This window comes from Dryobates pubescens, chromosome 17 (assembly GCF_014839835.1).
Source record: "Dryobates pubescens isolate bDryPub1 chromosome 17, bDryPub1.pri, whole genome shotgun sequence".
Classification (NCBI taxonomy): Eukaryota; Metazoa; Chordata; class Aves; order Piciformes; family Picidae; genus Dryobates; species Dryobates pubescens.
Genome location: NC_071628.1, coordinates 2,949,094 through 2,962,814, shown reverse-complemented (window position 1 = coordinate 2,962,814; position 13,721 = coordinate 2,949,094). Strand labels below are relative to the sequence as shown.

Here is a 13,721-nt window from a genome sequence, read left to right as displayed (position 1 = left end):
TGATAGGTTAATACTTTTAATTATTTTTTTTTTTAAAGCAACTATTTTCAGCTTTAGAGGCTCATTGATTTGTATCCACTGTAGCAGACAAGTTTCAGCCATTTCAAATTAAGGTGCACATATGTCTTTTCCAGATTTTGCTCGCCTGTTTTGCTTTCTGTCTCCGAAAACCCCGAGCTGAAATAAAACTCCTTGACATGGATACGTTTAAAGCTACGGAGCAAAATTCTGCTCGCTCCTACTGTGCTTGTGCAAACTCTGTGAAACCAGCAGTGGTTTCATAAGCACGTTTTAAGAGTGTAATTTGGCTGGGTGGAACAGAATTATTACCTGGGATGCAGCCGTGACAAGTAGCAAAGCCTTTTCTCATTATGAGTAACGTTACAGTTACCAGAACTGCAAGCTACCAGTTGTGAGCACTAATTGCTAAAACATCTGTAGCCAGAAGTACCTGATTTTTGTGCAGCATTTCATTATGCCATCGTGCTGAGCATAAAGGAGCAGGCACAATCCATAGCAGCACACATGTCTCTGTTTACATAATATTAAGAAGATACTTTCGAAACGCTGTTTAAATATTTAGTTAAAAACACGAATTAAAGCAGGGAGGTGGGAAAATTATCCCTGAATTACATCTGAGCTTTGATCTCTCAAATGCAAAATTGCACTGAAAGGGTTGAAAAATATCTGTTCTTTTATGGGTTTGGCTTCTGATGTGAAAAAAAAAAAAATAAAAATCAGAACTATTTATTTTCTTTTGCTCCCAGGTGTACGATCGAGATTTAACCTCTTCAGACTTCATGGGTTCGGCGTTTGTAGCGCTCGCTGAGCTTGAGCTCAATCGGTAATACAGGAACTTAATTAAAGGTTATTAATGCAGGTCAATAATGAAATGCTTTTGCTGTAGCTTGGAATTTGCCTATTCAGGAAAACTTATTTTGGTAGGAGGGTGGGGAGTGCGTTTTCAAAAGACATCTCACGATGAATCCTGTAAATGCCTATTTTTATCTGGCGTTGTGTGCTGGATTCAAATCCAACCTGGATGGAGCCCAGTTCAGCAGAAGGCACCCGTTGCTTTTCATGTCTAGGAATAAGAATAAGAGTTTCATGTGCGGAATTGTTTAGGGAGAGCTACACCAGAATAATTTGGGGAGGTGGAAGAAGGAAGGAGGGAGAAGGTTGAGACCCCTTCTTAGCCCCATATAGCATGGGGGAGCCTTTTTCTGTCTGTAATTGGGCTGGGGAGTGGTTTGCCTGGCTGGCTGTGAGCGCCCTGTTTCCAGCCTCCCCCTGCAGCCATCCATCCCCACGGCAGCTCATCTGGCCCTGATTTAGTGCAGAGGCAAGCCCTGTGCCTTTTGTCTGCTGCTGCTTGGTCTCAATGTGGAGCTGGAAGCCAGGAATTCAAGTTTTAGTTCTCTGTTTCATACTCCCTTGCTGTGTGACTTTTTTGTTGTTGAGCACATGAGCTTTCCCTGTGCAGGAGTCCAATAGCTCCTCTGGCTGTAGCATCTGAGCTGCTAGAAACACTGATGAATTTATCTGTGAGAGAGTGCCACCAGGTAAATGCCAGCATTCCCTTTTTCAGAAGGGAAACTGAGTCACAGAGGTTAACCACAGGCAGGAATAAGGCAGAACACAGATCTCATGAGTGGAATCTAAGCCATTAACATTAGAAAATTCACTTGGATGAGTTTCTTTGTTTCTATTCTTCTCTGCACAGTGGAGGTGGTAGTAACTTAATTCAGTGTGCATCTGCAGATGGAGACTTAAAAGCTTAAAGTACTGCTATATAGTCTGCATTATTAAGTGGGGGGGATGTATTGTGTCAGAATTAACAAGGAACCCTCCAGATTTCCCATTTTAACATTTCAACTCAATATTGGGAATTTCAGACAAGAAGCTGAAATTTGCACAGCTCAGCGTGACCTTTAATAATCAACTCAAGTTAACTGAAGTCAATAAATGCACATTTAGGTTTTTTCTTCTTTTTCCCTTGTAGAACTACTGAACAGGTTTTAAAACTGGAAGATCCCAACAGTTTGGAAGATGACATGGGAGTGATTGTATTAAATTTGAGTCTGGCAGTCAAGCAAGGAGACTTCAAGAGAAATGTAAGTGATATAGGAAACCAAATACATAGCTGGAAAGTGTAGGTTGTGGGGGGAAAAAAAAGAGCTGACATTATCAGATTTATTGGGAAAGGCCACCTTTGTTTTCCTCCAAGACTCAGTATTGAAATGGAGATAGATCATAACTTAAAAACAAGCCCCATGTGTAACTGGGTAAAAGCTGTGTAGACATCAGTAGCTAGATGCTTCTGTCTCCTAGCTGTGATGTGCACGGTGTTCTCCTCGTAGCAGGGGTGGGATGTCCATCACTGCAATGTGCAGGTTGCTGAAGTGGCTGTGTGAACCTGCTGTGACTGCTACTCCGGAGCATGCTATTTCCACCTAGGAGTTTAGATTTTAGCACTTGAAAAAACCCCAACAAAACAAAAAGAGGTGATTAGCGTGGTGGGGTTTCCTTTTGTTGTGTTTCAGCTTGCCTCTTTTTTGGGGGTGGGTGTGTATGTGTGTGTTTGTTTCTGTGGGTGTTTGTTTGGTTTTGGTTCTGTTTGGGTTTTTTTTGTTCCATAAAAAATACATCTGAGTGGAATCTAAAAGCAGGAATTTGGTGTTGGGACTTAGCAGTGATGCTGTGGAGTGTGGAGAAGCACACTGACTGAGAGGAAGAGATTGCTTGTAAAAACCTTGATTTTGCCACTGACAGTTTCTTGACTGAGTTCAATTGAACTTGGCTCCTGATGCTGAAATGTGGTTCATTTAGTGATGCTAGAAACCCAGCAGAGTGGGAACACTGTGATTGAAGCCAGCAGTTGCTAAATTTCAGGTTCTTTTTTGCTTTCATCTTTTAAGGTTTCAACTAGTGTTTTACACAGTGTGGAGCATACCTGTGTTGATGAACCCATCCTGTTCCTGTCTTGCAAGGGAGTGGGGAACACCTCTGCTATGAGGATAGGCTGAGGGAGCTGAGATTGTTCAGTCAAGATAAGAGAAGATTCTGGGGGGAACCTTGGGGCTGCCTTCCAGTACATGAAGGGATCACAGAATCATCCAGGCTGGAAAGGAACTCGAAGATCATCAAGTCGAGCCATCCCTACAGGAAGGCTGCACAGGGACTTTTCATAAAGGTGTCTAGCAATAAGACAAAGGGGAATGGACTGAAGCTGAGGGAGAGTAGGTTCAGACTAGATCTTAGGAAGCATCTTTACAGAATTATAGGTATGGAATTTCAGTCTGAATGGGATTATTTATAGGAGTGGAAAGGTTTCAAGTGTTTGGAAAGGAAAATAAGAAAAAAGCAAATGTGTGGCATATGCTGTGCACTGTTTATTTTAATTGGGAATTGGAAAATCCCAATATGAGGATAATGGTGGGGTTATTTCTACCTCAGTATGTGGCTACATTCAAAACAGCATTGTCATATTTCTGTATCAGTACTATGATATGGCTTAGATCTGGGATGTGAATTCCCCCTCTGCCTTGTACTGGAGTGCTGTTGGCAAACACATCACTGGACTGCAGGAAGTGAGAAAGCAAAGAAATAAAATAGCTTCTTTCCTTTTTTGCTGAAGAAATTTAGACAAAAAGAACCTCAGGAATGCTGCTGGGATTTTTAAGGAAGCATTGGCTAAAATGGACCTAGCCAGTGAAATAGAAAATGGGTTTAAAAGTAGCAGCTTTTGGTACTCTTGGGTGCTTAGCTAACATTTAGAGTGCAGATGATAAGAAGAGTTGGTGCACACTGAAATGATTTTTTTTCTGAGGACAATGTTTTAAGCCCTCATATTTCAAATGCAAATTGCTCAGCCATTTCCAGTGGAATCAGACCAGGGAAATGGCTCTGTCCCCATTAGCACTTAGCAGCAAGGTAGCAAGGTGATTTTTATTTTTTTTTTTTTGTTCCCCTCTTTTTTTGTTCCTTTTAAAAATTACCTTACTGTAGAACCAGATGGCACCAAAAGTATAAGCCATATTTCCTACTAATGGCTCTGGGTCCCTCCACTTTTTAGTATTTCTTTTTAAATTTCTTTTATTTCAACTTTTTTTTTTCTTTTGGTGCAATGCAGATCTTTTGAGTTTATTTTCCATGAGGGAGGGGAGGTAGATGAATGCAGTAGTGGATCCAGCCCTCTACTTAGTAGGAAGCTGTTCAAACACGTTGGAAAAGCTGCTGTTTGAGCTGTTGTACTAAACCCTTTGTCTGTTTTGCTCATTCTCTGTTTCTTCTCTCTGGGTTCTCTGTGATGTGCTGGTGGGAACTCATGAATAGAGATGGTCAAGTCGGAAGAAGCGAAGTTCATCCAAGGTAATCCATCTTTGCTCTTCAAAATAGTCCTCTCCCAACACCTTTGTGCCATCTTCTGGAACAAAGGGTGATGGGTTGGACTTGATGGTCTCGGAGGTCTTTTCCAACCTGGTTAATTCTATTCTATTCTAGAGTGTAAATAGCTGAAAACTCTGAAGACTCAGTGCAGTAGCAAGATTATTTTGTTTGTTATCTTTGCCTTTTTTTAAGGGGATGAGAAATTGCTGTTTCCTTATTGCAGGCCCTATTGTAACGTCTAGTGGCAAGCTGACAGTAAGATCCCACTCAGCAAAGACCTTTAGAAAGAAAGAAATTGTCTGTGCTAAGGAAATGGGTGTAAATACAACCAGGAGCTATGGGACATGGGAGCTGCCTAAGGATACCTGAAAGGTGGACAGTAGTTGGTACTGGAGCTGAACCCTGTGTCTCCTGGTTCCTGCTGTCATTGTTTGGGTTGCCTCTCATCACATGAGGCAGCATTTCTTCTGGTTGCTCTCATGAGTTTGGAAATTTTGGTTTTGGCATGGAGGCAATCAGGGAGTTCTCACTACCAGCAGTGTAAGAGGGTTTCCTAGGTCTGTGTGTCGCTACGTGTCTACAGAACTTGATTCCCTTGCTCTTCTGTAGTATCCCTGAAGGCTTCCATTATTTTTGTATTCCTCTACTGTTCCATTTTTGCATTTGATTTTAACTTGTTTGGGAAACAGACTGTATTTTTAAAATTTCTTCTGTAATGCTTTACTTCTGCTATTGAATAAATGACAATGATATAGGAACTGTAGGCTTCTGTACCCCGTTTGAGAAGTATATGGTCTTAACCTTATGAAAAGCAGAATTCAGCTTTGATGAGTACACATCCACCTTCCTGCTTTCTCTATATAACTATTGGTTTGTGCCTAAGTAAACTGCATAATTCACCTTCTCTACAACACCTTCTCAGGTATTAATTCCAGCAAGTATATTTCTGTCTATAAAAGGAGCACAAAATTCTGCCCTTGGACCTGGATGGCAGCAGCGTTACAGAGATACTGCAACCCTTCCAGGGAGGGGTGCTCAGTGCAGGGAGCCACTAGGCATCTCTGACTGCTCTATGACAGAAAGTGATAGAATAATTGAAGAACTCAGAATGTTAGTTTTTGACTAAAGCTCTGGAAATTACTGGGCACTCCATTGATGTAGCTTGATCCCCCTTTTTTTCCTCACATGTGGACAAAGCTGTCTCTTCATGCTGGTTGGCTTTGGGCTCTGATCCTTGTTTGTCCAGAATAGCTATCTTGGTTGCTGCCACAGCAGTGTTGTTTTGGGTCTTTTTGATTGTGTGATATATCTCATTGTGTTTTAAATAATGTTTTTATGTGCAGTTTTTTTGGACCTTTAGCTGTAACCCACACTGATCCTTCAGTTTTCAGGACTCTGGCTTCTGCCTTTGCATCTTTGAACATAAAATGAGGAGATGCTGAAGCACAGCGCTGAGTTAGAAGTGAAAGTAGTGTTTAAAAGAGGAGGGGAAAAAGAGCTGCAACCCTGTGCTCTATTCTGTTCCAGTCACTAGAGGGTAGGAGAGCTTCAGTTCTTCCCGGGGAAGAAGACACAGTTCATGCTCCAGTGTGATCTCTAACGAAAAGCTCTGTGACCATCCAAAGGCAGTAAAAATATTTCCCAGCATGCGCTGGAAAAATCTGACAAAGCAGTATTTCCTGCTTTATTGATTCTGCTACTGCACTAAAACACTAGTACTGTACATCAATAACCATCTTTAGTTAGGAAACTCTGGTCTGGGGAAGCAGTACTAGCAGTTTGTGGCAGAACATAAAGGCTGGGAAGAAAAATTGTGTGCATGGGGAATATAGGTGCCTAGGGAAGGCACAAGAGGTTATGGAAGAATAGCCAGAGACTGTGATGGGGTAGAAAACAATGTTGCTGGACGAGATAAAGACACAGGAAAAAGGAGGGCAAGGGAAATGGAGGGAGCTCTGTAACAGATACACAAACTCATCTCTTTTTTGGCTGCAGAGCTGACTTGGGTTGATTGTTGCAGGGAAAAAAAGGCCTTATACTTTCCACTTGAGCAGCTGAACTGAGACAGATTTAACCTTCATCTCTGTAGGTTTAGGCAAATAAAAGTTCTGTGTTTGAAATAGTTTTTCTGGTTTGGTGTTTTTCCTTTGCTTGGTTGTTTTGTTTGTGTTCTGATCCATGGCTGACCTCTACTGTAATATTTAGCTTTTCTTCTACAAACACAGGGAAAATTTTAAGGATGGACAAAATGAGTATAACATTCACAGCTTTTTAAAATCTGTATTGCTTATATGAAAGAAATCTGTTTGTAGTCTAAATTTGGCCATTTTATGTTATCTTAGTGAAGATTTGGCACCTCTGTGTCCTCAGTGAGCCTTTTTGCACTACTCTGTGTAGATTCTGACTGGCTTCCCAAATTCACCCCACTTTGTACCTCTCTTGATGGTATTGATACCTGATGCAACTCCAGGCTGGTGTCAGGGTTGTCAGACTGGTGAAGAGGTTCAAGTGGGCTGCTGCAGATACTGTGCCTTCTTCATGTATGTTCTTTGAGCTCCTTTGCTTTTTAAAGAAAAAGCTCCATTTCAGACGACGACAAAAAGAGCAGCAGTACCAGATCTCCAGTCTAGCTACAGTTGGCTCACAGTCATTATAGATACTATGCAGGAAAGATTCCAGCAGCTGAATATTGTCTTTTAAATCATTTTTGGTGCAAGAGCTGTTGAACTGGATGATTTAACTATCTGTTGATTACAAAGTATATATTTTTCCCTTGCTGCTAGAAAGGAATCATCACACTTTTGGGCGAACTCCCAAGACATGGGCAGCACATCCAGATCCCTCATTTTTCATAAGAGCTGAGAACTGCATTGTCCTCTGTGGGAGCTGTCTCCAGGAGTGCTGCTTTCTTCTTTCTCATGGAGGGTGGCATTGCAAAGGGAAGAGGATGCTGTTAGGCAGCATTAACGTTTGCATTTGTATCTTTGTATTGGCAAGCTCTCCCCTCTTTTCTGTTTCTCTTTCTGGAGCTATCTGGGGTGCAGAGGGAGTTGGTAGCTATCTCTGCTGGAGCCCAACATGCTGATGCTCAGTAGCCTTCTTTGTCCTGGGTGGCTTGAGTCTCACCCTGAGTGCCCTGCACGCTATTTCCAGCATTTGTACAGCTCAATAACCTTTAAGTGTTGCACATCTATGAAGCAAATAAGCAGGTTTGCTTGGGGTGGATTGACCCGCAGCAGTCGAGTCCTGAAACAAAAGTGACGCAATTGCCACCTTGATAGCCTAAGCTGATTGAATAAATTGGCTGAAAGGCTGACTGGACCCAAGAGCATCTCAGCACAGGGAGAACATCCCTCACTTTCCTTTTGCTCTTCTGCGTGGGCTGTTAGGTTTAATTTTTGCCTGCCTCATTGTATTTGGCTTTCTCCCACAACACCCTGTGGGCAACGACGCTCTCCAAGCATTACGCGCAGCGGAGGGGCTTGGTTGCCACAGGGTCACGCGTCGTGGCGGCAATCTCGTGTCGGTTCACTTGCCTTTCTCACTGCCCTCTTCTCTTTCCCAAGGGGAGGCTGCCTCTGCAAAATGGTTTCCCTGCCTAATGAGGAGAGGTCCGAAGACTCTTCTTATTTGCGTGTTGTTGTTTTCTCCAATGGCAAATTACGTGGCCCACTTTTGATGTTGACCTCTTCACAGGGATTGCAGCGGGGTTGCTGTTGTCCTGTCTCATCCTTTTAAATGAAAGATGTGAGCGATGGGCTTGCTTCACACTTGGCCACCTCGCCGTGTCATTTAAATGTACGATTTCTCTGCCTCTCTTTATTGCTTCAAAACCAAGTTTGAACTTGGGGCACGTGTGTGTGTGTGTGCGCGCCAGGAGAAGTGACAGATTTGAAAGCAGCCCTGATGCACCAGAGGGGATTTTCTGGGTGCCTATAGAGGGAGATTACATCCAAATGGTGTTATCAGGGAGACTCGAGCTCCTAAAGGATTTTGTGAAGCCGGGTCAGTGAGCTGGTTCTTTCCCCTCAAACTCCATCATTCTCATTTGTCTGATGTATTTTGCTCTGTGAAGGCAGAATGTGGCCCACCTGCTCCTTCTTGACCAGGCTGCTCCTTTAAACCAGAACCAGAAAGTTGTACAAAATTGGAAGTTGAAGAGAGAAGCCTTTTATATTATTTTTGAAACCAAGAACTAGATTCTGAAAACAGTGTTGTGAGCATGATTTTTAGTTTTGCTTTCCAGAGACCTGGGATATTTTCTAGGCAAACGTTCTCTCTAAGCATTAGGGAGCAAAACTGTCTTCCATTCCTCATGTGGTAGGGTCCTGCTCTGTGACCAGGCTATACTTCTGCTTCAGAGAAGATTGCTTCCCTGATATTGCACAGTCCCTAAATCCGTAGTGGATGTGGGCTCTTAGACTTTAAAACCATCTACTTTGTTTTTTTCTGGATGTTCTTGTGCTTATTGTTTCCTTTCTGGCTGGCTTGTTTGAGGGATGCTTTTTGTTCAAGTTGTTTTATCCATTCTACAGCAGTGATTGGCTCCTAACAGTGACCTCTGTGGCATCACTGATTATTTGCACACAGAGTCCAGCCAAAATCCAATCTCTGTCTGGAGACAACCCCTCAAATTCTGGTCTCAAGGCTATCTTGATTTCAGAAGTAATGGAAGGGTGGGAAGGAATAAGTAAATTTGTCCCATGTCTTGTGCTTGGGACTCGTGCCAGCTTCCATCCTAAAGCACATGTTTCCTAATTTCCAGCCCTATAGCCTGATTCTAGCTTCAGCCAACTTTTATATACCTCTGCAAGACACCTTTGCTTTGGTCTGGGATGTAGCCAGAGTGTGAGCTGGCTGACTGCAAAGAGTGTATGGGAAAATACAGCAGGAGAAGCCTGAAGGACCTGGCATCAAGTCTGGGAGCACAGCTGGAAAGAGCTCTGGTTCAGCAGCAGGAAGAGCTGAAGTACCCAAGTGTGGAGGCGTTCATAGCCTGGGAGGTAACAGAGGAAGGGAAGAGCTGAATAGATAAAAACACTTGAAAATTGTCACTGATTAAGCAGTTATGTCCTCATTTTCTGGCCAGTATTGATATGAGCTTTGCTTTTTCTGGTCTCACTGTGAAGGCAGGTTAGTGTAGTGATGGCTGGAAGGAGGGCAAGTGTCTGTGGTGACATTTTTCAGTGCTTGTTTTGCTCCTGAGTAATGTTGTTGGACTAATCACTGCACTTCCCAGCGCTCTGCTGTGTAATGGCTTTGCCAACTCAGGGGGAGGCTGTGAAGTTTAACTCTGTGCAAATCAGTTTGAAACAAGTAGGAGCAGGGTATTGAAGAGGAGGTAGGAGACTTTTAAAATAAATAATGCAATATCATTTCCTTGTCACCTGGGAGGCATTTTCTGTAGTGTAGGCTTCCCCAGGCAACACTAAAGTTGAGTCATTGATAGTCCAGGTCCGTGAGTCTACCACACATCTGGGTTTCCCTAGATGTGCTTCCTTCCAGAAACTGTTTGAGTGGAATCTGAGACACTGCCTGTTTGGCTGTGATTTCCATCGGGGTAGTCAGGGGAACAGCCTACCAAATACCCAGGGAGGCTGGAGAGGTAGTCACAGAGCACGCACAGAGTGATTCTTTGGTGTTCGTGTAGATGATATGAGGCACAGACCTGCTGAACACACACTGCAGGAATGACCTGGGCATGTGCAGGAAATCCAAAGCTTTCCTAATGTGAAAGGGGCAGGAGGCAAGTAGCCTTCCTGCACTCTGCTGCTGTGTTTGGAGAGAGGGTCGTGATGGTGGTAAAGTGGTGGGCTGGGGGAGGTGGGAAGCAGACTGCAGTCAATGAGTCTGTGTTGAGGTGCTGCAGATCAGCACTATGCCCTAAACCAGCTGCAAACATCTTGTTTTCTCTATCCAGTGTGATGCTAGATCTCATCCAGAAAGCAGCCAGGTCCTGCTAGCTGGAGACCAGCATACCTGTCATATGAGATGAGCACACAGCAGTTTTGCAGCTGTGCAGCCATCCTGAGAGGAGGTTCAGGAGGCCATTTGCTAGGGGCCACCTGTTTAGAAGGTCAGAGTTGATGCATTGCACTGTGTTCTAGTAAATGCCAAGCTGCAGGTGCTGTTTTTCCCTGGGACTGGTTTGGGTACCTCCCAACAGTCCTTTGAACTGTCAAAGTCAGTGGCTAAAAGGGTGAGGTTATGCATGCTACAGAACTTGAGTAGGAAGGTCCCCAAGACCGAGTGACTCCCTAAAATTCAGGCCTTGTTGAAAAATGAAAAGAATCCAAGTTTTGGTTTGAAAACTGAGTGATAACAACTGCCTTTCGTGTCTTTGAAGAGAACTGGGTGCTTTGTTTTTAAAAGAAATTGTAACACAGATGATAAACTTGGTCTGATTTTTTTGTGTGTGTGTGAACTAACATCAAATGCCTCTTCCTCCTCTGAGGAAGGAGCAGGGGGGAGGAGGGAAAATCCTTGGTCCTAAAGCAGCAAGTACATCACATCAAACATGACTATGTTAAATACTAAAATGTTCAAAGTACAACTGAGATAGATAAAGGCTTTGATGGGAAGTGGATATTTCCCAGGGACATTACAAGCAATAATCCAGATGTTATGGTGTAATGCAACGAGTGTCCATGGATAGATGTGGAGCTCAAGCCAAGCAGCGCCTGCTGTAGGCCTTAGCCCTCCACTCCCATGCTGTTACGCCATATGGAAGCAATCTCCAGGCCCCTTTAATAGCCAGCTTTGGATTCCATTTTCACAGGGCTCATAGAGCTAAGTGGAGCTGTTTTATGGACAAGTTAGATAGAAGCCTTTCCAAGATAAACATCCAATTCGAAATTAGGACATACCAAGCTGCAAAATTATTTTAGGGCATATTTCATGGAAGCACTGCCATTTTTCTAAGGCAATTGCCAGACTGTAGAATGCCCTTTGATCCCTTGTGGACATTACTCCCTTCTCCCCTTTTTTTTTCCCCTTTTTTTCTTTTTTTTTTTTTGGTGTTTTTTTTTTCCCTTCATAAAAAGGATTTTGAAATAGTTGCAGTGTTTAGGGAGGAATATATCTGCCGGGACTTTGAAGTATGTCCATGGGAACAGTTGTGCTTTAGTTTTTGTTGGGTTTTTTTTGCCTAGAAGATGAACTTTAACAAATGGGAAAAAAAAAAAAAGAAGAAAAAAAAAGAAGAAAAAAAAAAAAGACCAAACTCCAAATCCCAAACAAACAAAAATTAAAACAAACAAACAAACAAAAAATCCCCAAACCAAACAAAAAAACCCCCACCCCAACACTCAACAAAAACCAAACCCCCAACCACCCCTACCCCCAAAATCAAAAGAAACCTAAAACAGAAAAAAAAAGGAATTATTTTGCAGCTGGATGTCTGAATCAAAATCTCATTCTCTTTTTAAAGGGAGGAATGTTTTTTAACCAGTGTTGCAGAAGAGCCAAAGAGGGTGTTTAAATACATATTAATTTGCTTGTGGGATTCGAAGGGTTGGGTGTTTTAACCAGTAAAAAGCAAGTTAAAAGAAAAAAAAAACACCAAAAAACAGGAAAAAAAGAAAAGAAAGATTGTGAGTTCAGCACCCATGATTTAAGAATTTTGTTGCTGGGTAATTGATCCATAAAAAGTAATCTTCAGCCATCAGGTGCTCTTGCAATCGTTTTATTTAGCAGCAACATTTCTTGCTTGCTTTTAAAGCTAACACGTCCTGTTTTAAAGTGACTTGTGAAATCTTCTCCTCCGTCTTGCTCCCACCTGTATGTGACATGATTGAAGCTCCAAAGTGTGGCGAGTTAGAAGTTGCTTCAGGAGAATAAAATACGGCAGGGTTTTCACTGTGAGAAGAAAAGCGTAGCCTTGAGTTTTAATGTTCCCAGCTCACTCCCCCCAAATAAAGGCCTATTTAATCATCCTCTGTCCAATAAAATATTGCCAGTTAGCAAACTGTTAGCGCAGCCGTGCTGTGTAGGATGAAGCTGTGAAGGTAACAAATGTGGCTACCAGGTAACCATAACTCCAGATAAAGAGCCTGCTGGTGTCAGTGTTTTTTTCAGCAGGCATCAGTATTTTTGATTCGTGAGCTCGGTTTCTGGAAGCAGGAGCTGCAAAGGCAGCAGGTGAAGAGCTAGCGCAGATGACAGGCAGTTGAGTGATTGAGGAGGTGGAAGATGCGTGTTCAGCCTTTCACCTGGCCATAGGCTTTGTGCTTGTGGGCTGCCCCCCTGAAAGGGACAGACCTGCAATTCATGGATGTAGCTGGACACATTTAAGAGTTCAGTTTTTTCCCCGTTTCCACATCTCCTCCCCATCACTCTCCTGTGTCTTTCCCTGAGCCAAGGTAACAGATTGCTCTCAATGTTTGAGCTCTGCTTTTGCCAGAGCTCAGCCAGGTTAGCTGAAGTTGACTTCTCTGGTGGTTTAAGCTGATCCTGCAGGTTTTGCTCTGATGCCAAACACTGTACCTTCATGAGGCCAGCCCCTATGCACTATGCACAGCCAGAAAATCCATAGCATCCTACTGCCTTCCATTCCTTGCTTACTCTTAGGGGACTGGGGTACCTCTCTGACTTCTGTTGCATCCATATCATAGTCAATTTGAGCAGAAAAACGCGAGTTTGGGTGTACAAATGTTTCATGTTGCTGATGTGCTTTTCAGTCGAGTTTCACGCGGAGCACGCGGCTCTCCGACTTGCTGCGCAAGAACCAGCTGTGGAATGGGCTGGTCACCATCACGCTTCTGGAGGGCAAGAACATCCCTGGAGGAAATTGGGCAGAGATTTTTATTCTCCTCAAACTGGGAGATCAAAGATACAGAAGTAAGGTAAGTATTAAGGTCTTCCTTAAGTTGGAAGCCATTAAAGTGCTTGGTGTTTCTTTTGCTAATGCTGCTGTCTCAGATGGAACTCTTCTTAGATGCCTTTTGTATAAGAGAGATCAAAACCAGGAGAACAGGTCAGGGACATTAACATTTTAGTAATGTTTTACGTGCCAGTATCGAAAGAGGAAGTTAGGAATGTTGTGTGTAACTGGTTTTGGGCATTTAACATGCTGATGGATGTCTGACATTAATATGAAATGAAATAAAGCTATATGCACCACACACGTGTTTTGTTCTCTGCCAGTACAGACGTTAGGTTTGCAGTGTTAGGTAAGCTGTAAAAGCAGACCTGAAATGGTTCCCAGTGCAGGAGAACTTCTTTAGTTTTAGTTTTTAAAGTCCTTTTCTGAAAAATGTTACCTATAACAGGAAAGAAAACCCCAAACCAAAACACAGAATATTCCATGGGTTTGATTTGACTTTGCATTGCTC

The 13,721-nt window shown here is 42.9% G+C and overlaps 1 protein-coding gene across 1 annotated transcript in view; it reads left to right on the top strand.

The window, feature by feature from the left end:
* The window catches only part of MCTP2 (multiple C2 and transmembrane domain containing 2), a 109,266-nt gene that overhangs the window by 20,030 nt on the left and 75,515 nt on the right, over positions 1 to 13,721 (top strand). Inside the window, exons 5-8 of the mRNA XM_009899013.2 lie at positions 768 to 844; positions 2,003 to 2,114; positions 4,336 to 4,371; positions 13,068 to 13,232. Of these exons, the coding sequence (XP_009897315.2) occupies positions 768 to 844; positions 2,003 to 2,114; positions 4,336 to 4,371; positions 13,068 to 13,232 (390 nt within the window). The remainder of the gene's footprint in view (positions 1 to 767; positions 845 to 2,002; positions 2,115 to 4,335; positions 4,372 to 13,067; positions 13,233 to 13,721) is intronic.